The following is a 23,303-nucleotide window of genomic DNA, read 5'->3' as shown; positions in this document are numbered from 1 at the left end:
TTAAGAAAGATATTCGTGTAGGGCTTTATTATACGTGATTACAATAATAGATTATTTACATCAATAACAATTTTTTCACAACATGTACAAAGGGTTTTTTAATTTGGGCGGATCTGGGGGCGGAGAACACCTGAGGACATTTGATGCCTGACAATTTCACCAGTATATATAAACAATTTCAACACATCAAATTAAAGGTCATTATACAACCACTATGTACACACAACAGATTTTCAGCTATTCAATATAAGCATATGTGGGTGTTTTAATACGTACAATGTTATGCAAACCGTAATTATAAGTATCTTATTATCCCGAATATAATGCGAAAATGTGATGGTTTTGACGATGAATCACAATTTTGTGGTATCTAGTAGTAGGCGCCAAATATAAATTAACGTTCTCGAATATAATATGCATTTTATATTTTCGGGAGATATTTTGAGTGCGCATAATATTCGGGCAAATAAGGCAGACTTATACATTCATCACAGATAATAATGCAAACAATAAGAATAAGAATATTACAATCGAGTTTCAATCGACCGTAAATGATTATTCGATTTATACAGAAATCCCTTATTTAAAACCAACTTCGTTTTTATATTATCATGTAAAATATATCGCATGGCGGATATTAAAATGTATTATGCAAAAGAGCACGAAAGTCTGTAAAAATAAGAAGACCGAATAAGGACGTAGGTAAAATATAATATACGAATTGTAAATCATTAAATTGAATGAAGAATGCATAAAATTTTAGAACTGTGGATACATTTAAAATAAAGGCATTATTATTGTCTTTTTGGTTTCGCTTAATGAGAAAAACTAAAATGTTAAAGGACAATTTTGTATAATATTCATATGAAGAAATTTGTTACATAAGTAAGCATTTAATAGTGGTCTGTAACGTTGTGTTAACATTTATAATTTATTAAAATCAAACCCTCTTAAAACACATCCGCTATTTTTAGAGTTGTAGGCGAGTTAAACAGTACGAGACGCGCCTAGATGCCTGCATAACCTGGTTTTAATAAATGTAAATCGTATTTAAACAAGTACGACATTAAAGTCTTCACAGCTTTCATCTAAAACGTTTGCCGGTATAGCTACTTTACTTACAGATCCTTGTGCAACGCAAATTCCCTAATAAAATTTTGCTTTCTATTTATGTGTGATGGGAATATGGTAGTGATCAACGGCTTGTAGGTCTTACTACATGACTGAAGAATTTGAAGCTTTTAAAACAAACTACTATGCAAGACATATTTCAGAATTCATATCAACTATGCAATCAAGTTTGCTCGCTTGTAAATGCCCCATGAATTGTACATATTCAGACACAAAATCGCTTCAAGTTTCGACGTGCTGATGGTAAGATAGTCAATGCGAAAACAATGTTTCTTTACGCTGTAAATCGTGTACTTCTATCAACGAGGATTAGTGCATTTGCCTACGTGTATCCTTCTGTTTTTTAACAATTTCAATTTGCGAGTTTTTCAATTTTAATAATAGGAGAGTTTCTGTGATCAGGCCAGAAAATTTTTTTAAATCCAATTATCTAAACCTTAAAAACAATATTCTGATCGATATTATTATTACTATTATCGATTACAGCGACCGCCAGTTTTAGGGCCCACTGGTATTGCAAGCAGAAAACCCATTGGATTTGAATGCATGCCCTTGTTTTATTTTGCGATTGCAGATGAACAAGAAGGCTTTGGCGTAAGTTATTTAATACATTTCAACACTGAAGACACCTAGTGAAGCAGCACGTCGTATCATTAGAAACGCTGTAACACAATTTTTTCTTAAAACCACACGTCATGTAGCTGGGTTATAAGAACATGAAGCCCACTGCATTACGAACACATATTGTGATTGCTGATTATTACAAATGATGGCGATGATAATAATATTCCATTGGAATTATACCAAAAACACCAGAAAAACTGAATATGCTGGAAGTACATTGAAATATCCATATTAATACCTGCTAACTGATCAACACATTTTTATAATGATTAATTATTGAATTGTTTAACGTTGTTTCAACTGGCGATGTTATTCTGTACAATAGCGAATGAGATTGACTTGATATAATGATCTGTAGGTAGGAATTTTGGAAGATTTTATTGTAGCTTACGTCAAGGTACTATCCGGTATTCACCTGAGGAAAACCACAAATAATCTCAGACAGACAAAACAACCCGGCCGAGATTCAAACCAGGTGGTCATGATCACTGCACTTTGATTACTTCAATTAATTGATCATCTTGTATGAAATTACATGTGCTTAGATATTACGATTTGTCTAATAAGAATTACGAAGTCTACACGGCCCAACAATTCGGAAGACAGCCATCATACTTGCCGCATTGAGAATCTCATATCTCACTTCTTAGAAATTATGGTTATTGTAGAATCAAGTTATTCTTACTTTCCACTTACAGAATAAGTAAGGCAAGGTGTCTGTCGGATGGATACAGTTTTAAACGTTCGTAACGTGGCAATATGACATGGCTGTAAATTCGAGGTGTTGGGAATAGTCACATATAACGACGACGATGAGTCGAAGACGTGTGTTCGTAGCTGAATGGGGTATATAATGACTTAAACACATCAGTAAATACAATAAAACGTGTCTAAATCGGAAATCGGCTTACGAAAAATTTCTTCAGTCTTGATAATAAAATGTAACGTAAAATTATGTCAAATAAAGGGAAACATTTAACGCGAAAATGGAATGACGGCAAAAGAATAATTCGGAAAATAATGTGCAAGCATTGAGTCTGTGTAAATATAGTTTTGTTCCGTACTGTTCTTCCTAGAATTCGTCTGCAGAAGAAACATTCCACTCACAAACGAAAGACGAAACCGGCTGTAGACTGAATACGTACAGAATACTAACGGACTGCCGTAAAAAAGGGAAAAATAGGAAAGAATGAAAGAAAGAAAAGAAGGAAGGAGTAAATAAATAAATGGCACTCCTTAGTATGAATTCGGTTTATGTGTAACATGCGTATCTTACTTGTAATACGATTCATAATTCATGGCATTGCCTTCCTAAGTAAGTTTTTTTTCATTTACTTGTACTTAAAAGAACAAACCCCACCAGAAATGGAACAGTGTTCAGATTTTTCGTGTTTCAAATACAGGCATTCTGTACATTATCAAAGCTCTCTCTCTCTCTCTCTCTCTCTCACACACACACACACACACCCCTTCAAATTTATCGCTGTTACAGCTTAGGAGTACAATGGTCCAAAGCTGGGGCTCGTAACGCCTAATATTCTGAGTTCCTAAGACACAGACAGTTGCGGAGCGTAAACATTTAAGGGACTCTGCCACCTACGGAAAGAAAAAGTAGAGGAAACTTTATTCCTTAACAGTTTATGACTCTGGTTCATTCATTACACCACAGTTACGTTGAGGATTGTCGACTGCCTGAGGCACATTTAATCTCAACTGTCGTCATTAATTACGAACGAAAACAATGGAATTACCTGTCAGTGTAATGACAGGCATTCACCTGCAGCAGTAGGTAGAAACTGTTTCCGTCTTATCAAATGCACTCGTACTTCAGACAACGGATTACTTCAAATGGGAAAATCATATGCAAGTCCTGTCAGGAAAGTACGTAACCCGTCCCCGATTCTGTCGAAATCAAGCCTAAAGTGTTACAGCTATATTAACCCGCTCGGTATGAGATGAAGGCGAGCAGTCAGCTGTACGTTCCGGCTATCTTTATCGTAAGGGGAATAGGAAAGGAGACAATATTTGATGTCTCAGTTACCTCAGAACTGGTAGGGCTGAGTCTACATGCAAGAACAGACAGACATGTCAGCGGCGTGCCGTCATTATTGAACCAGATTACATCGAGTTTCTGAGAACGTAACTCGGTTACGTAAAGGTTCAACAAACTTGCGTTTCTCATCGCCCATTAATCCGCTACGTACTACAGGAGTTTCGAAAACAACGCCACTTAGTAATTCCGTCTTTTCTTGCAGACGTGTAAAAAAGTAAATGGGATTTATGATTAAATTATAAGAATAATAAATTCTAGGAATACTTGTTATTATTCAGGTCAGAAAATTTTATGTCTATTTTCTTAAGTATTACGGACCATGTTAAATGGGATCTGTATATACACAAGAGGCCATATTGCCTTGCCTATTAATGCGTATTGGGTTGAAACGTAATTCTAAGCTTTTGAAAACAAAGTATTCAGAGAAATGTGTGTGTACCTGAGAAGGGTGAAGTGAGCGAGCAGTTCAGAACATTACATAACAAGGTGATTCGCGGATTATATTTTCCACCCAGTACATTGTTTATCAACCGAGGGTCCGTAATTTACGCCTAAGAGGCCCATGAGCTGAAGAGATTCTACGCTTTTATTTCAAATTTATGTTTTATTTCTGCACGTTTTAGGTTTTTCCAGCACATTTCTTACTTCCACAGTGAAGGGAAGCACATTATGAAGAAACAATACCTTCTAACTATATTTTAGTTAGTATATATTGTATTTATGAGCCGGGATAGCTCAGTCAGTATAGTGACTAGCTAGGGGCTGGACGACCGGGGTTCGATCCCCGACGGGGGGGCAGAGGATTTTTCCTCTAGCCTCTGCGTCCAGACCGGCTCTGGGGCCCACCCAGCCACCTCTACAATGGGTACCGGGGTCCTTTCCCGGGGTAAAGCCGGCCGGGGCGTGATGCTGACCGCTCACCTCCATCTAGTGCCGAGGTCAAGAAAGAGAGGAGCTATACCTCCCCTCACCAGAAGCGCCTACATGGCGTATAGTGGGACAAACTTTACTTTATAAGACTTGAGGTTCTCACAGCGGTGAGTTTGAAGATTTCTGTCTTCTGGGTTGTTGCGCTGTGTAGTCTTGTTGATGTTAACCAACGTTTCAGAGGTCATACTGCCTCCGTCATCGCCCTGACGACGGAGGCAGTATGACCTCTGAAACGTTGGTATACATCTACCAGACTACACAGCGCAACAACCCAGAAGACAGAAATCTTCATACTCACCGCCCTGATGATGGAGGCAGTATGACCTCTGAAACGTTGGTTAACATCAACCAGACTACACAGCGCAACAATCCAGAAGACGGAAATCTTCAAACTTTACTTTACTTTATATATTGTATTTAACCCAAATGCATGACAATTTTCGGGGGGAGAGCCCGCAGTACTAGAAATTTTGAGACGGGAGAGGGTTGAGAAACACTGGCCTAGTAGTCTATTCCTAGAATAATTAATCTAGGAGGCACCAAAGATTTAGGCATGTGCCTAGAATGAGAATGATGATGAATGCAGACAAAATGCTGGTGGGGGAAGGTCTCTTGGAAAAATATCATTTGGAAGACCATCAACTTAACAGCATGGTAGCATTATATTTGTTCATAGGGAAGCAGATGTGAGAACTAACTCAGAGTCGTCATAGGATTTGCCGTTAGTTGTGTCAAACCTTCCATTTTTACCACTCGTGACTTAATTTTCACCTAAAATTACACACTCTGCACAGTCTCAGGCTGTATAGAGACGATTTATATATGAATAGAATAGCTACAAATATTTTTACAAAGCAATCCCGGACAACCGAAAAGGGGATTGGGTGCAGGGCTAACAACCCGACAAATAAAATTACCGTATTACAAAATATCACGAAGTTATGGGGCATATAGAACGAATGGCGGAGAAGCTCAAGCGATGAGACAACTTGGGAAATATACAGAGAAATAACGTCAAAAGTTATCCGAGAAAATAGGTTGTAAATGTGTGTACTGGGCTGAATTGGTTCAAGTTTAGTTCAATGGCGTATTTTATAAACCCAACTAAAGACAGTAATCTACACGAACAATGAGTTATATAACATAATTACAAAACTGCTTATGGCACTGTAGTCCTTTACCCTAAACTGTGCTTATGTGTAAATGCAGGGGGCAGTTCCAGGTTCCATGCTATATAACAGTGACTTGAACTTCTTCTTACCGCACATATCTGCCTAATTTTACTATACAAAAATACTCTATAGATATGCATAATGAACATCACAAATACAGTACGTCTCTGTTATTATGAAGAGCTAGTGCACAGTTCAATATTTGCCGGGAAATAAATTATACGACTCTGTGGAAGTGATGATATTTTTGTCACAGTTTGGTCTCTACGTCTTTAAATTTGTTTAAGGTTATACGCTACAAATAATTTCTCGCTTTTTAGAATTCCTTTTGCAGTACCAAAGGGATATATAAATTTGTCTCAGAAGCCAGCAGAATAATATTTGGATTGCATTTATGAACATTGGTATCAGTATCAACTGTCTAACAGCTAGAACATCTAGTAATCCATCTCGTGAATCTCAAAGCTGTGTAGCCAGCGAAGCTGTAAGATTATCTCATAATATAGTATAAGTTCGTCATTAACACTGGCGAAACAATGTATCCGCATGTCTTTTTACATACAAAGACACAAGAAACATATTTTATTTATTATTTACCCTGTCGAAGGGAAACTGAAAATATACGATACAGTAATCCATACATTCAAACATTCTTTGTCGTGTATACAAACAGAAATACTGCTTGAAAGGATGTGTAATGCATTATTCCTGAATCCTGTTGAGAATGCACGTTCTTTTTGAAATTGGTCTTATTGCACACAGCCTAACACATCATAATAATATTATTTCAATTAATGTTCTTACAAATTCTACGGAGTTCATCACAAATAACATAAGATACAAACTTTCACCAGCTTAAATATCGTTATATGACACAAACTGTGTTGCACGATTCAATCTAATTATAATCTTATCATAATTTGCCGTCAGAATCTGTAACGTCTCCTTACCGACAAGTGGGATACTTTCAGCTGTTTACGTTCAATGAGGTTCTACTACTTGCAAACATTACAGAAGGCGCACTACCAACGTCAATTCTAAAAGAAACATTGCATTAGGTCACCACATTTTAACGTTTTGAAACTTGAGATTCTCAAGATGGTGAATACGTCGATTGTGGTCTTCTGGGTGGTGTGACAGTGTAGGGCTCGTAGGTGGTTACCGGAGGTTTGGAGGAACATATTGCTTCCATCTTCAGGAGACATACTGTAACGCGCTGTGGTAGTCACAGGGAGTAGCTGACAGACAGCCCATAACAGGGACAAAGGAAGAAAGTTTTCGCTGTCAGAGGTAATTCAGAGACCCCCACACTATTATGGGGAACGACGACGCCTTCTGGCTTCCCCCACCCTCCCAACTTGTGACATCGCAGATTAAAAATGACCTGAAGCCTTTCCTGTTAGGCAAATGCCGAGTAAAAATGATTTTTTCACAGAAAATCATAACAGAATGTTAAATACTCTGGAATTTACTTCTACGTCTATATTCCTTCACGTCATTACACGTCGCAAAGGCACCACTTGAAGCATTGATACAAGCTAACAGACATTGAGACAGGATAAACCAAAAGACGCATCAGGTCGCCATAACAACTCCAGTCCTCAGCTGATCAAAAAGTTTTCCGCTTATTATGGGACACGAGAAGACACGGTCGTATTTCTCTTTAATCTATCTTTACTTCCTTTATCCTTACTACCATGTTCTCAAACATCCCTGTTCTGTTCACAGTTTAAGACCATAACCCCAATTAATTAAATGCACACTTATCGTTTTAAACTGATTGAAGAACAGACTGCCTCTTTCTATCAGACCCAAATGAGTAATGCCCCTCGCCCTTTTAAACCTGAAGATGGAAGTGGATATAGCTTCCGAAACGTGGTGTTCTTTTTAAAACCACAGACGTTAGACATAGTCCAAGAATTTAGTGATCCCGATCTTGAAAGAAGCATTCATAGTTCAGAAAACAGTGTACGGATATATTATTAATAATAACAATTATTTCTATTTTGGAACATCTATGGTGTTCTGTCCTGTGAAAATTTTAAGTACGGCATCTTTCTGGCTAAGATCTCCGGTTCTCTAACAGCTGCGTAAATATAATTACCCAACTGTGGTACAAGTGTAACGCTTATGGCTAGAAGTCTCTGAATTCTCCAATCAAATGTAAAATTATAAAGAGTTTTGTAAAATGGAAGAGTACATATTATATTCAAAATGTGTTCTTTCCTGTTTTACATTCATCACCTGTCTTCATGTTAGTTTACTGTAGACACAAATGCATTGTTGTAAAGCGTATAGCACAATATATATAACACTGAATTTGCAGTACCGGGATTTATTTATTTTATTTTATTACGTATTCACCGCATTAAAGAATATTATAAATAAATTTGTGCAACAAATGAGGTACATATTCCATGTCATGGACGAGGTTTTTCACATTGAACTATTTTTTTAAAAAGTTTACGCTTCGCGTAAATTATGGGTTATACTGGACAGAACGAAAACTTAATTCGTAACAACTTGGACGTAAACTTCCCAGCGAAAATATATAGCAAACCGGTAGGTACTTCAAGATATAATACAACTGGACAGACGGACGTAGGCTGCTATCGCCTTTCCTATATGCGTCCCTCAAGTGCCCTTTGTGTAAAGAACGCATAGAAGGGAAACATTTTTCAGACAGACACTGACTTCTTCTCAGGCACTGTGGAGACAGTGAACAGCCGATCGATGTTCATCTGTTCAAGAATTTTCCTGTTGTTACGAAGTCCGGGGGCTCATCAAATTTATGACAAACGCCGATTACTATGCCTGTCTTAAGACAGCGTAGTTCAGTTCTCTTCGCTACTATTCAACACTCTTTAGAATAATGCCCTACGATTTCCTATATGTTCCTCAGTTTCCGAGCTTTGTCTCTTTACACTTTATTTTCGAAACAAAGTGTCCGACATTCACCCCACACTTCTTCGACTGAACCACACAAACAAGATGAATTGCAGGAATTAACTTCCCAGTTAATTAACTTGTCCTTATTCCGTTGAGGGGTCCGCAGTGACCGCGCGGTTTAAGGCGTGGGCCTTGTGCCGCTTGGTCGCTGGGACCGTGGGTTCGAATCCCATTCAAGCCATGGATGTTTGTCCGCGTTTTTCTGTGTTGTGCTGTCCTGTGCACAGGTGGAGGCCTTGCGACGGGCCGATCCCTCGTCCAAGGAGTCCTACCGAATGTCTATAGATCAAGCCAACGAAAAGTTGGGACCCGCAGTGCTCAGGCACTTGAAGAACGGGTCGTTCCCAGTATGCCAGTTATTCCGCTGAATCAACTTGTTTGTCTCTAGAGTTAGGTGTCAATGTATATACCTATATAAATTAAGGGTACGTGTGTGTTTCTGGCGCTCAAATGGACAAAGGATCAACTATATAGAATAAGGATCGTACCGATAACATGTTTGGTTTGTAGTGACCTTTTGGAACTAGTAGCTAAGAATTATGGACAGTGTGGCAAGTGGGCTGCGGACAAAAAATGCAAGAAGTGGTTACATCTGCAGTTCATGCTTGATTATTGTGGTGTTGGAACGCCTAAGACTGTTACAAAAATCTGAACGTACAAGAAAAATGTACGAGATACGTCTTGCACGAATATAAATGTACAATAATTCTCAAACTATAAACTTCGGATTCGATAAACTACGTCTTTAGCATCAATAAGTAGATTTGTTCGCTATTTATAAAGGTACCTTTATAGCACAAACTCTGGGGTGTTCGTAATATCTGCGAAGCTTCGCGCCAAATGCACCCTTGTACTGGACGACGGTGGTAGTTCTCCGTTGGAGGTTGCCATGTTCTTTCTCCTTGTAGTGGGCCAGGAGAGAATATAGGATGTGGGTGGGTGTCGTGAAGGTTGCGTCTGCTGTTGAGTAGTGTCGCCATCGTCGCTTGTACCTTCACTAGCTGATACAGCGTCACAGCACAGCGGCGCTGCACTTGTTCCGTCTAGAGAGAAGTACAAACGTCCAGAAGACGCACGAGAGTTGTCTTCTGTTGACGATAAGCTACTCTTGCTACTGCGGATGTTCCCGTTGCCTTGAGATGAAATGACACTTGTTCCGATGTCGAGATGCTGGAAAGACTCGGTGTCACTGCTAGCCGCACTACAAATATCACTCCCGTCATCGACTCCCTTCGCCTCTTCGTACAGCATTTTCCGCCACTTCCTGTCGAGTAAAGAAGTTGTAGAAGTTGAATACTGACGCCCCATGTCGCCTCTGCTTGGCGTGCCTGGCGCCGTTTGAGATTTGTCACTTTCTTCTGAGAATGCGCGAGTTATGAGGATGCGAGGGGACCTGCGAGGCGTTGTTGCTAGGACAGTCTGAATAGCGGCTGCTCGTTTTGATGACGGGGAACAACTTTCCCTCTGACATTTGTCATAGAAATGAGAATTTCCAATGCCAAAAACTCTTTGAAGGAAGAGATTTGCACTGCTGGGACTAGAATGCGTGAGCTGTACAGGGTTACCACATAACGAAGATACTCCTTCAAGCGAGCCTCTCCCAGTCTTCTTAGAGATTACTGCTGCACGGATGGATCTATACGTTTTTGAGATTTCACCGTCAATTACTGAATCGTTATCAAAAGTTGGCACTTGTAACGTGTTGCAGCTGACTGCGTGTGACTGTTGATCCTTGAAGGATCGTGATCTTGGTAAACCAGTGGCATTATTTATTCCAGTCAGAGAGATACCAAGTCCAGACGTGGATGAAGGTCTCCAGTTTAACTCCGAAGCGATCCTCTGAATCCTAGGCCGATTAGAATTGTTCCAGCTGATACCAGTACGATGAGGGTCTAGAAGCACTTCCGACAGACGTCTCTGTAAATGAGAAGTGGAGGGACGACTCAGGATCCCCAGAGGGGTAAGCGAGGGACGCCGAGAACCACAAGCTGACGGGGTTCGAGCTTGGATCTCCTGAATCATCTCGCTCTTAGACATCTGTTTGCGCCAATAGTTTTGGAATGTTTTACGGAGTATTTTGCTCTTGACACCGTATAGAAGACCGTTGACCGGCGGCGAACAGGTTAGTAAGGTTGATGCGAGGGTGACGAGGTGCGGATGAACACGGACAGCATTGCCGATCTTATTTGCTGCTAGGAATGTGGTAGACGAGGACTCCCACAGGATGACACTATAGTAGGGGAAGTACAGGACGAGCAGGGAACCAAGCAGCTGCAGCACTGTTGAGATGGCACTGCGTCCCCGGAACTTTCCGCCTGCACTCAGAACTGGCGGGTGGAAAGGATTCCTCTGGTGAGTGATGGTCACCTGGGCGGAGAGGGTGACCTCGAATATGGCTGACGCGATGCGATGGCGGTGATATCGGGCTATCATCAGCACCTTTGTAACAGGATCAGCAGTTAGGAAAATTCACAAACACCTTCACATGCTCAGTCGTCCTGACTAAAATGACGCCTTTGGCTTACATAATGTACGTATCCCCCACCCAAGGAAAAAATTAAAATTTCCTGATGAGCATACTAACCTTCTACAGACTACACGGCGCTACAACCCAGAAGACAGTCATCTTCAATGAATTACCTGATCGGTTCACCTGCGTTCCAATGTGTGGAGTTCACTGAAGCACGATAGCAAGACTTGATTTTAATTTTTTCAAAGTGTAGCCGGGCGAACATGATTTACAACGTGGTCATAGCCCACCTTGATATTGCAGCCGAGGATCAACGCAGCCGGCAGTACCAACGTCAGCACAGTGTAGATGGCCGAGTACCAGATGGCGCCGTCACCCAGTCCGAAATCAGGAGCGCAGCCGGATAGGCCTGGGTTGTAACTGTACGGAGCTACGAAAAACAGCGGGGGCAGACAGAGGATGAAGGCGAGTAGCCACGCGGCACCCAGCCCCATGGCCACCTTGCGCGGGCTCACCATGGTCCCATAGTGCAGTGGGGCGGAGATCGCATAGTAGCGGTCACAGTTGAGCCCACACACAGTCCACAACGCCACAGGGTGAAGCAGTGTGAAGAGGAAGCCGTGTAGGCCGCAGGGAGCTCCAGTGCCGAGCCAGCTCCAGCCGCGGAGCATGCTGGGAGCCGAGAAAAAGAGGAAGAGAGCGCAAAGCAAGGAATCGACAATACCGAGGTGGAGGAGCAGCAGGTTGTTGGCAGTCTGGACCTGCAACAAGAGAGCAACGACAGCTGAAAAATCACGGGTTTGGTGCAATCTTTCATTCTCGTCTTCTACGTTGACGAACGAATCTTTCTGAACGACACAGGTTATACAGCGTCGAGCTAGCGCGGGTGGCTGAAAGGACTGCAGTCGCGGTCAGTTTCAAAGAGCTGTCGCCTGCAACCCCGTAATTTGTTTGGATGAACCGAGTAAAATAAAGATATTTGACCACCGGGGCAGGTCTTTAACCCGAATACAAAGAAATCCTGAACACTTAAACCGTGATGTACCTTCCTTCAATATTCTTTTCCGGTATGAACAAAATAAGATATTTCCATGAAGCTCTTTCCATTGCAGTGCAGAATGAGTTTTGAATTGTATGGTATAATTCTGATAATGTATCGTCACAAGAAATGTTAATTATTATTTTTGGATTCGTAAGGTTTTTCAAATCCGAAGTTTCGGAAAATGATTGTCTCCAGCATCGGGTAGTAGGGGAGAAAGTGTTATAGTGATGTGAGCAGGAAACTTCCTTCCCAACTATCTGATAGCGGAGACAGAGCCAGTTTCTGGAATATCGGATCTGGGGGGAAAAGACGATGGACAATGTCAAAAAATAAAACTAATTTTTTATGTAAGAAATGTCGCTCTTCCGATCGTGGGAAATTGAAGTACGGAAATTATATTAAAAATAAACAGTCTTTCTCGTTCAGAAGGACGCAAATGGTAACGGTAACCCAGTGAGTTAAGCGATGGTCCTTTACCTTCGTAGAAGCACACTGATGGAGGAACTATCTCTCTCTCTCTCTCTCTCTTGCGCATCTGAGTTTATTTCTAGTTGAAGCAACAGGTTGTTCGAGCCTTGCGATCAGACCATCGGAAGGTCTCTGCCATAACAGAACAGCTGACAGACTAATATCCTTTCTCCGGGTGGGACATGACATTTTAAAACCGGCTGCTTAAAGTTGTGTGTACCCTATAATTCGGGGATGAACTTATCCGCAAATCCTACGTTCTCTGGAGTAGTTCAATTAGTTCATTAAAAAAAGTTTTAATTATATAGAATGCAAACTAAAAATGTGCCTATAGCTAAAATTTAGACGTGTTTAACTCTGTTTAAAGGAAAACAAATTTGTATGGTATATTTTCATCCAAGAATCAAGTCCAAATAGAACACAACAAATCTCGTGTCTAGATAACTAAATTTTGAGTGGTTATCATTCCTATTTTGTATTTATAAGGTCGCCGGTTAAATTCGGGAGGTCAGTGAGGCCTCTGCTGTGCGTAGTCCTTCCAGGCAAGTTCTAGGATAATAACTTAAAACAGGACACAACCTGTCCATTTCCTATTTTTTACCAAGTCTCCATCACGCATCTCAGGAGGGCTGGCGAAAATGTAACTGGCACGGGAAAACTTAAATGCCCGCAGAAAGGCTGATCCAGAGTCACTTTGTCCGCCTAAATCCCGATACTGTTAGACCCGGGATTGAGTCTGGGCTTCGTCGGTAAGAAACAGGATGTGGGCTATGGAATGGACATAAGATGGGACGAACCCCTGTTGCGACGTCAGTGTTAAGGTCAGCTTTGGGTGCTTAACACCATAGAAGAAATCCACCAACTCTATTTATAACCATTATGAATTCATCTCGGGCTACCAGCCGTGTCAGGCGGTTTAATGGAGAAAACACCAACGGTTTTTAGAACCATCTTCGTCCTCGTCCTCAGAGTACTGAACTTCAGTAGCCCAAGAAGAATTCATTACACTTAATCGTCGTGAAAGCTCCAGACCACACCTTATGTATAACCAGTTTAGCAGAGTGGGGGTTTAAATTATCATTACAACGATACCACTGATCTTTGCCTTAATTATTCCAATCAGCTGCACTGTTGAAACTCTGTGAAAGAAAAAGAAAATGTTAGGAAGGCCATACAGATGGGATACTGACGGTCTTGAACGGTTTTAAGATGATTTTAGTTTCAGGATTTTTTTCTTTCTAAGTGAATTTTTAGGTACAATACACTCGAAACTTTAATTTCAAGTCATGTTTCCTGTAAAACGAATCGGAGATTGCAAACCAAAGGCGCTATAAAATTATTCTTTCTGGGCATAAACATAAAACTGCATCTGCCCATTTTAGATGAAAGATTCGGCCCTTAATTTTCCTCTTAACCTCTTCTTACGCCCTTCGTCATTATTCTTTTTTCTGTGGTTTTCTTTCTGTCTTTCTTCGCGTCCTTACTCCCTCCTGTTCTTCAATTAGTCCAATTCGAGAGTTTATCTCAACATTTCATACATTTTGAAATTTCCAGGCCAAGCGGCACAACGCCTTCGATGGGGCACCAGCGCACAGCAAAGTGAGATTCGAAGCAGTGTAACACGGTCTGAAAATCACATATTTCAGCGTACCTGTGTATTTATAACTAACACACTAACTGTGCAGAGTGTCTACCAAGGACCACAAAACCGCGTTTGTTTAATCTTGGGAACATGCCCAGATCTGTTCGATTGGACAATTTGAAAACTTCCAGGTTGATACTGTTTGGGAATTTTATTTGTTTGGCAGCTGATGTAAAAGTGTGTGGATTGCAAGCACAAATAAACAGAGTTGCCCGCTGTCGAATTCCGAAACAGCTGCAATTCATGGTCACAAGGCAACACGTTCCCATAACAATGCCAAGACAAAAGAAACAATAAATATTTAACAGACAATAAATCTTAACAGATTTTCATTAATCAATAAATCAAATCTACAGAACACATTCGTTATCATCCCTTATTTTCCTCATTTAATATTGCTGTTACGATGGGGCTGACTCTCTGCGAACTTGGCCACTAAAGGGCTCTGTGTGAATTTGTAGTAGCGTTGAAAGTTTACTGACAGGGTAAACCGAAGGACGAGCAGCAAACCCTGTCGGAGTCCCACTTTCTCCACCACAAACCCCACACGGACTGACCTAGGCGCGAAACCGGGCCTCCACGGTGAAAGATCGGTGACTATCGACTCTTGATTTTCCTACTTCACTTCGATTCGCCTTCATTTATTTCTTCCTTTCCACTTGCCAGAACTTTGTATCGATTGATCGCACTGCCGTACCACTCCTTCACTATACTACTAGAGTAGATCGGCCACATCTAAAATAAATAATGGAAAAAAAACCTTCATGCACTCCGTCAATAAAAAAGTCATAAACCCAAGTCGATTCATCACTTGGGAAATAAAATGGATAAATTCCAGTAAGTCACGATGCAAATAAATCTAATGGCAATTATGTTCGATTGTGAAACGCTGTTCGTCTCAGGTCAACTACGTACCTTTACACAGGGAAACCTGAGCATTGCTCTTTTACCGTCAATAAATACAGCTGAGTCACATATTACTCGCGTGACATAACAAACATGACAAATGACAAGGTGAAGGTCGCTTCCTCAGAATTCCGGGTAAATCCACGGTACAAACTCCCAACTAGATCTACATAAGACAACGTAAACCTAAACGTGAAAGGGAAAGGCGCGAACTGGTAGCTAAAATAAATACGAAGCATTGCTATGTTATGTGATTAGACGATTCTCTAAACGCATGTGCCAACAGGATGTTTCGTTACAAAAATATTCTGCTACACAAAGCGATTATAAACATGAGTGTCATTTGGAATGCTGGGCCGCGTAGAAATTGACAGACGTTTCAGAGATTCTTACTGGGGACGACAATACGTATAAATACCACACCACAGCGCCAGGATTGTCATTCAGTTAATTAAGTTATTCAATAAATCATCATCATGAACTATGCTAGAATTTAGCTTGCATTCATTTTGTAAATCATCCTGGTTCAAGTAGACTCTATGAGCATCCAAGATGAAAGCGTAGTAGCGTGTATTCCAGTGCCTGTTTTTATATTCTATTTTTCTTCATTCTGTACACGCATTATAGGAAGTTCTTTAGTTCACAGATATTTTAGACATCTGATGTTTCCTTTTATTTTCTTGAAGACAAACTCTAATTCTTATACACTTAATTTCTGGTTGCATTAGATTTCAGTTGTCCTTTGACTGACTTATTCTAATATGTACAAACAATGTCTTAATGAATGATTAATTCGTGTTGTACTCAGCAGAAAATGTTAACTGTGGTCTGAACACAAACATCACTGTGGCCATTATTCCAGTCATGACTGTACTTATAGAGTCCTAGAAGCCTCGGCTTTATGAACACCAATTTCCTTTCACTTATTTTCGATCTCTGCCCACGCCAAGTCGTTTGCTTCGAAGTCCCATTCACACATTCCAGCCCCTGGTCTGCCTACACCACTGGGTACACGGAAAGAAGCAACTCATGTGGACTACAGTTTTCCACTTACATTAATATAAATTGCACGCATTTAGAAATCCTATGGAGCACATGATTTCCGTTCGCAACGTTTAGCTACGTTCCGAATGCATTTCAGCCAGTGACCTAATTTCGATGAAACGTAGGCCGTATATTGTTTCTGTACTCATCGATTCAAATGAAGATGGCTGTCTTCTGAGATGTTGTGCCATATAGTCCGGTAGAAGTTTAGGCACTTTTCAGACGTGCTTGCTGCCTTCTTCATGAGGGTGATGAGTGACCGATCATAACCATTCTGATGAAGACAGCTAGCACCTCTACGTCGGCTAACTGCTACCTAATTAAATGGCGCAAAATCCCAGAAGTCAGCCATCTGCATTTGCGCCGCCGCTGTCAGGACCTGCCATTTCATGTATTCACATGTTATTCATCCTCTTTCGTGTTCTCAAGACCTTCCCAGTCAATGATTCGGAAGACCTTAATGACCTTTGAGTGACATACTAGCTTATATGCTGTACATACACAACGCAGTGGTTAACTGCGCGGTACAGAATTGGTATATTTGTTCTGGGGACTTAGTTCATAAAAACATATCAAAGTTTATTAATTCCTCTCGTTTATGCTAGAACGAGAACAACAACAGTCTCTTATGAAACGCAGTGATACAGATCACTTCGTAACCTGGCAACATACTTCCTAGCAACAAAGCTCAGCTTCGAAGCATGTTGTGCTGTGTTCGTCTTCCTACATCTACGTAGCTAACATTTTGCTAGTGTATGACACACTTGTATTTACTCACCTAATTTATGAATTTTTATTACAACGCAGCCTATTTATAATGCATGATAAAGCTTTGAGTAAGTTTAGCAGCAGGGAGGGCATGCATCACGTAAGGGCGAGATGAGGAATGCATATAAATTAGTCGGGAAATCTGAACAGAAGAGACCACCTGAATAAATTAGTGTATGTGAAACATGAATATTACGATCGATTTAAAACGAGGGTATGAGGATTTTGACTGGATTTGTCTGGCTCACGACACTGCATAGTGGAGGGATCAAGTGAATAGACAATTGACATTCGGGTTCGATAATTATCAGCTTCGCAAGGACTCTGCTCGCAGGATACAGAAGATATTCCAATCATATGTTTGTTTCCTTCTGAAAGAACGTAATATTCCTTCATTATGTGTATTAATGAAATAATTTTCATAAATGAACATTCAAATATCTCCAGAGAACAAGTCTGTTTGTCGCTTCTGGCCACTGAAGATGTGAAACGATCGTGAATGTCATGGAAGTAACCAACTTCCTGCAACTTGGATGTTTCCAGGGCATCAAAATTGTTACTTCTGAAACAATCTGCTTACAAGGAAATTGTGTCTAAACACAATTACACGTCTACACATCCGACGACGTAGAAACATCTCTTTCTACCTGCCTGAAGGCTTGTCACAGGAAACAACGAAGAAACACGGAAGGCAGGGCAGTCCTGAAGTTAATAATGATTATACATTATAGACAGTATTCATGGTTTCTTTACTTCAAGATAGAACGGAGGATAAAGTCCAAGAAACTATCACTACAAAAAAGAAAGCAGATTTCGTATGGAAAATTACAAGCAAGTATTTTATTTGCTTCTGAATTCTGATTGGAATTTGTAAAACTCACAGAAAATCATTCCATTTTACATAATCCTGAGTCAGTCAACTGACTTCAAGCCTAACATGCCCTGCCGATCTCATAATAATCGATCCTACTAACATTTGGTGTAGATAGCCGATTAATGAACTCCCCATTGTGCGGTTATCTCCAGATTCCTGTCACATCATCCTTAGATCTAAATATTATCCTAGGCAACCTGTTTTCCAACGCCCTCAATCGGTGTCCTGTCCTTAACCTGGAAGATTAAGTTTCACACCCATACAAACCAACGTGCTTATGTTCGGTATATTTCAATAATTACGTTTTTAGATGATAAAAAAGCAAAAATTCCGAACTTGTGACAGCAAGCATTTCCCGATTTTTCTTTGATTCCTTCAAGAATGAATTCTATTTTAAATTAAAACATTTTACTACAGAGAGGCAAAACCATTACAAATATTTATTTGAAACAATGCAAATTGTTAAATTAACGTCTGTCAATAAAATACGATTCGTCTAAATTCTTTTATGACACAGTAATTCATAAATAGAATGAAACGTCAAAGTATACGTAACTAACTGTTGTTTCCCTGCTGTTTATTTTTGTGATGGTGGGTGTGGCATTTTAACTTTGTTAGAGCGAAATGTAGTCAGTTAAATTCGTGTAGTAAATGTTCAAAGCGAGGAGGAAATGTTTGCGTGTTCGGGGATGCAATTACAATACTGAAGGTACTTTTATACATGACTGTAGCATTAGACGAGTTAACAAGAACTAACTGGCAGTGTCACTTTACGGATGATGACTAAACGTGGGCATTGGAATGAATATTATAATATAAAATAAACAAGGATAGGGGATAGCTGGAACTGAATCAGGATGTCTGTGTTGGCAGATAGGCCTTTAACTTATTTAGCGACACTATTTTAACTACAGAAGCTTTACAGCATTGAATGAGGTTCGTAGGTGAGTTTCTATAACAAACCAGATTGAAGCCGGGAACCTCAGAATATAAATATAGAATATTACCTTTACTCTAGGCTTCTCGGTTTTTTAGTACCAATGGAAATGTCATGTCTTGGAGTCTCTTTGTCACTTACAAAAGGTGGGGAAATCGACAAAATGTGTATCTCTTCACATCTGATGTCAAATTTAATCCAGCGGACAAACAAGAACAAACCAGAAATATAATTTCAAGAAAAGGACACTCTTGTTCTGAGCAAAGGGAAACAGAACTTCATGTCCTTGCAGGATTTTTGTTTAATAGAACACGTGACTTTGACATTCTTGGGTAAAGGTAAACATGATTTTCTTGAGAGAGAGATTATTACAAAAAGGAGAAAAATTCCAATTGCTTGGCAAAGCACAGGAAGTTATCGAAAGTATTGAATTTCAATCAAAACAGGTAGCCCGATACTGGAAAGGAAGACAATCCAACGAGGCAACGGCACAAATAAATCGAGATACACAGCGACTGTCATTGTCCACTGTTCTCGGAATCGAAAATGCTCCTAATAGACAACAGAACATTCAGTAAACTTATGAATCACAATGGTATATGAACCTCCAGTTTAAAATTCAGTAACACAGAATTTTCAACACAAGGTGTATTTATTGTTTGCGTATGTTTTTCAGAACATTATTTACTTAACAGTATTAATCAACTGATCTTTGTCAATTGAGATGCGTTGTTTTCTTTGCTATAGGCAATACATTTTTAAATATTATTTAGACGACCTTCGAATTCCAGGGATTAAATCTTCGGCCATATTTTATACACACTATAAGCTACGACCCGTCAATACAGCTCGGTTCATTTTCCGGGCATCTTCAACATTCGATTCGGGGAACTCCACCCAGACCCCGCGAGTAATGAAAATCAGAAGGCGTGTGAATGAACATTTCCGAGTGGTGGGCGGCAGGTGATTTCCATTACTGATTGATGCTCGTGTTTTCCTCTAGTCCTACTAGTCACTTAGCATGGCGACGGGCAATGTTTTCCTTGAAGATTTCTGTCTTCTGAGTTGTTGAGGCAGTATGACCTCTGAGACGTTGGTTAAAATCGACCAGACTACACAGCGCAACAACCCAGAAGACAGAAATCTTCATACTCACCGCTGTGAAAACCCCAAATCATACATAAATGTTTTCCTTCGTAATCGCCGGGCTTGTTCAACTTCACTGTTGGCTTTCCTTCATTATTAAGAATTATAAGCTGCATTTATGGCCACACAAGAAAAGCTGGTCTGTTGTGTTTTTTGTGTGTAGAAGTCCCAATCGCGAGCGGTGCAATGATCGCGAAGTGCAGCACGTGCAGAAAGATAACCCAATTCTTCATCGCACAACATTGCACATTCATAAAAGTAATTAATATCGTCATACTATCTCTTGCGAAAATTTGCGTCATTCTACAGCAAGAAAGTCCAACTGCAGTTAAATTAAACACTTTTTGAGACGAAAGATCAAAGAGCAAAGAATCCGCGTGTCAGAGGTTCAGCGGGAAAGTGAATCGGTTTGCTGTTTGCAGGTCTTGTGTGATAACTGTACTATGAGGGCTGCCAACACCGGTACTGAAACGCGGGTACAGACGTCCTATCTTTTCTTGAAAATGGAGAAAGAATGGATGTGTGTACCTGCTTCGTGAGGACCACAACGAGCAGAATATACCCGTTGAGTAGCAGGCCCAGGACTGTGACCATGATGAGAGGCACTCCGAGGGCAAGCGAGGTCATCACCACTCAAGTTCCAGCGACGGGCAGCGCGTCACGGCGACTCATTGCACCTCCTGCAACACAAGCGGTCCATAGTTTCTCAAGGAAATTCCTGTACTTCCAAATCGATCTCTTCACCCATCACAAACATGGCAACAAAGCGAATATTTTGAATCGGCAAAATTTTAAGTAACAGTAGTAGATATGTGTGGAAATTATCCACGAAACCAAATCATTTTCAATTTATAATTCATGACAAACTTTACTATTTAGTCTGAACAATTTTAAGGGAAGCAGATGGCATTACATTTGTATATAGGTTTATTTAGTTATTTATAGTTTATTTAACGATGCTTTTTCAGTAGTACAGCCTATAAATCGTCGACAGACTTTATTAGACAATGACGATGACTTTGATGTTTTTAAAAAAATGTTTGTGTTCATGTTTAGCCGTCAGAGCAAGAACATCTACTATAAAATCAACATACTAATTTGTATAAAATGTTGTAAGTTCAAATATATAGGAAAGACAATAACAAATAAAAATTACGTCGACGAAGATGTTCTAAAAGAATTTTTTTTTGGAAAATTCTTCATGTAACAGAAAGTACGAAACGGGAACATAGGGAAAGTCACGTGGTAAATAAATAAATGATTGCCCTGATTTGTGTTCTTACCAAATGCGATCAAAAAAAGGAATATAATATAAACCGTACATTCAGCACGAATGATGGATATGGGAAATACATTCAAAATTTAATTCGGAAAACCTGAATGAAAGATATCTTTTGTGAGACCTAGGGACAGGCAGGAGGTTAATGATAAAATAGGTTTTTAAAATAATTTTTAGTGTGTGTGGACTGATTTCAACTGGCTTAGGATAAGATTCATACGTGGAATTTTGTAAATGTATTAATGACCCTTCGGGTTTCATACACGGCAGCAAGTTGAACAGTCACGATTTTCTGCTTCACTGAGAGGTTCGAACACTAAATCTGGCAAAGCCGCAAAATTAAAGACTATGATCGCAATTCCTTGATCACATAATATGTACAGCGGAGACATTTTGTGTTACGCTTTCTCTTTCAGTATAAGACCCGGCTAAACCATATTTAATCCATGACAAACAACAAAATATTTTAAACATTTAAATAACAGAGAACATGAAAGATATATGATAATAATATGAAGTAGGTCATGTCGAGAAATGAACACAGGTCATTTGATGGCCTAGAAAGCTGCTCATCAATACAAAACGAGTCAGAAATGTTTCATAGAAATCAATATCGTTCACCGAACGGTTACTCACCGACGCTACATTTCTGTCTTGGGTTGTTCAAAATCCTGACTAGCTAGCTAGACTGTATATTTATAATATGATACGACCATCTGTTAAAGTGGTTTAAATGCATACGTAATAAGAATTTACAATAGCATTTTAAGGATTGTCAACCAACTCCTTGATACAGGATCTCTCAGGCATACATGATCGTTATTCTCCATTTGAAAAGAAAAGGATTATTCTCAGATTTTGCTGTGGGATCATTCTCAGGACTCATGCTAAGTGTTTATGCTGAAGGATCTTTCTCGGGGGTTGTGATAGAGTGTATCAAGCATTAACATGAAATGCTGTGTTCATTTAAAAAAAAAACTGCCCCTAATTTGACTGAGATATTTCCAGTTATTGGGAATATAATGTCGATGTTGGACGATTAACACTGAAGCGTTACATTATTGATTGATGAAGTTTGCTTTTCAGTCCAAGGACAGTTTTTCCTGAAATTATGTAGTTTAACTCAGTCCCTCAAAGAAAATGTTCGGGCAAGACATTAAAAGAGGCCAATACCGCTCTCTGTCATATCCTTATCGATTCAGTAGTCCTATCACCCTAAATTCAAAGAATTCGTGATTTCATAATTCATTCTGAATCGTATCACGCAAGAATATCTAATCAATAAAAGCAGAAGAAAAACAGTCGTGAAACAAAACTTTATATTTTTGCAGAAATAAACTAGAACGATGAACAGCACGACGATAAATAGACCAATATTAAATTTACGTTTCATTGCCGTGTTAGGAAGAGATACATTTTGTTCCTACAGAAGGCACAGCAAGTCTCTTGCAACAGAACAAGTTCATGTCCTTCGGCGAGACGAGAAATATTTAAGCACGTCTCATGGCGACGGCAATGGCTTGTAACATTCACGAGCGCCATGTAACCTCTCAACTGCCACCAGCAGTAACAAACAGTTGTTAAGATTCTCACAGGAGTGTGATCACCAAGTCTACTTGAATAACACTCTATCACACTTGCAAAACAATAAACCACAGATTATCCTCTAACACATCAATGTGCTGGCTCGTTGCCAGCCGTATGCTTCTGTGGTGTAACGTACAGACACGCATACAATGCAAATGTGGTCTTCATTTAATGTACCATGAACTCTTAAAAGCCCACCTACTTTTTCAATTAATAACGACTGCATGCATCTTCGTGAGCTTCTCGCTGTAAACAGCGTTAACCAGTTGATTTTGTAATGG

The 23,303-nt window shown here is 39.8% G+C and overlaps 1 protein-coding gene and 1 long non-coding RNA gene across 8 annotated transcripts in view; one reads left to right on the top strand and one right to left on the bottom strand.

The window, feature by feature from the left end:
* The window catches only part of LOC110833296 (G protein-coupled receptor 161B), a 106,510-nt gene continuing 83,207 nt past the window's right edge, over positions 1–23,303 (bottom strand). For all 7 annotated transcript variants that reach the window (XM_087349264.1, XM_087349265.1, XM_022071172.2 and 4 more), the window contains 3 exons: positions 20,685–20,836; positions 11,620–12,090; positions 1–11,298 (listed from right to left, as the gene is read on the bottom strand). In XM_087349264.1, coding sequence (XP_087205390.1) covers positions 9,649–11,298; positions 11,620–12,090; positions 20,685–20,783 — 2,220 coding nt within the window. In that variant the 5' untranslated portion in view covers positions 20,784–20,836 and the 3' untranslated portion in view covers positions 1–9,648. The remainder of the gene's footprint in view (positions 11,299–11,619; positions 12,091–20,684; positions 20,837–23,303) is intronic.
* LOC110833313 (uncharacterized) lies at positions 11,994–21,426 on the top strand. Its single transcript, XR_002544180.2, has 2 exons — positions 11,994–12,127; positions 20,579–21,426. It is a non-coding gene; the product is annotated as an uncharacterized LOC110833313 (long non-coding RNA).

The sequence above is a fragment of the Zootermopsis nevadensis genome, unplaced genomic scaffold, assembly GCF_977971745.1.
Source record: "Zootermopsis nevadensis isolate Lab colony 2312 unplaced genomic scaffold, Znev_1.0 Znev_ptg000015l, whole genome shotgun sequence".
In the NCBI taxonomy this organism is placed as follows: Eukaryota; Metazoa; Arthropoda; class Insecta; order Blattodea; family Termopsidae; genus Zootermopsis; species Zootermopsis nevadensis.
Note: the sequence above shows the minus strand (reverse complement) of the source record. Positions and strands in the feature narration are given on the sequence as shown.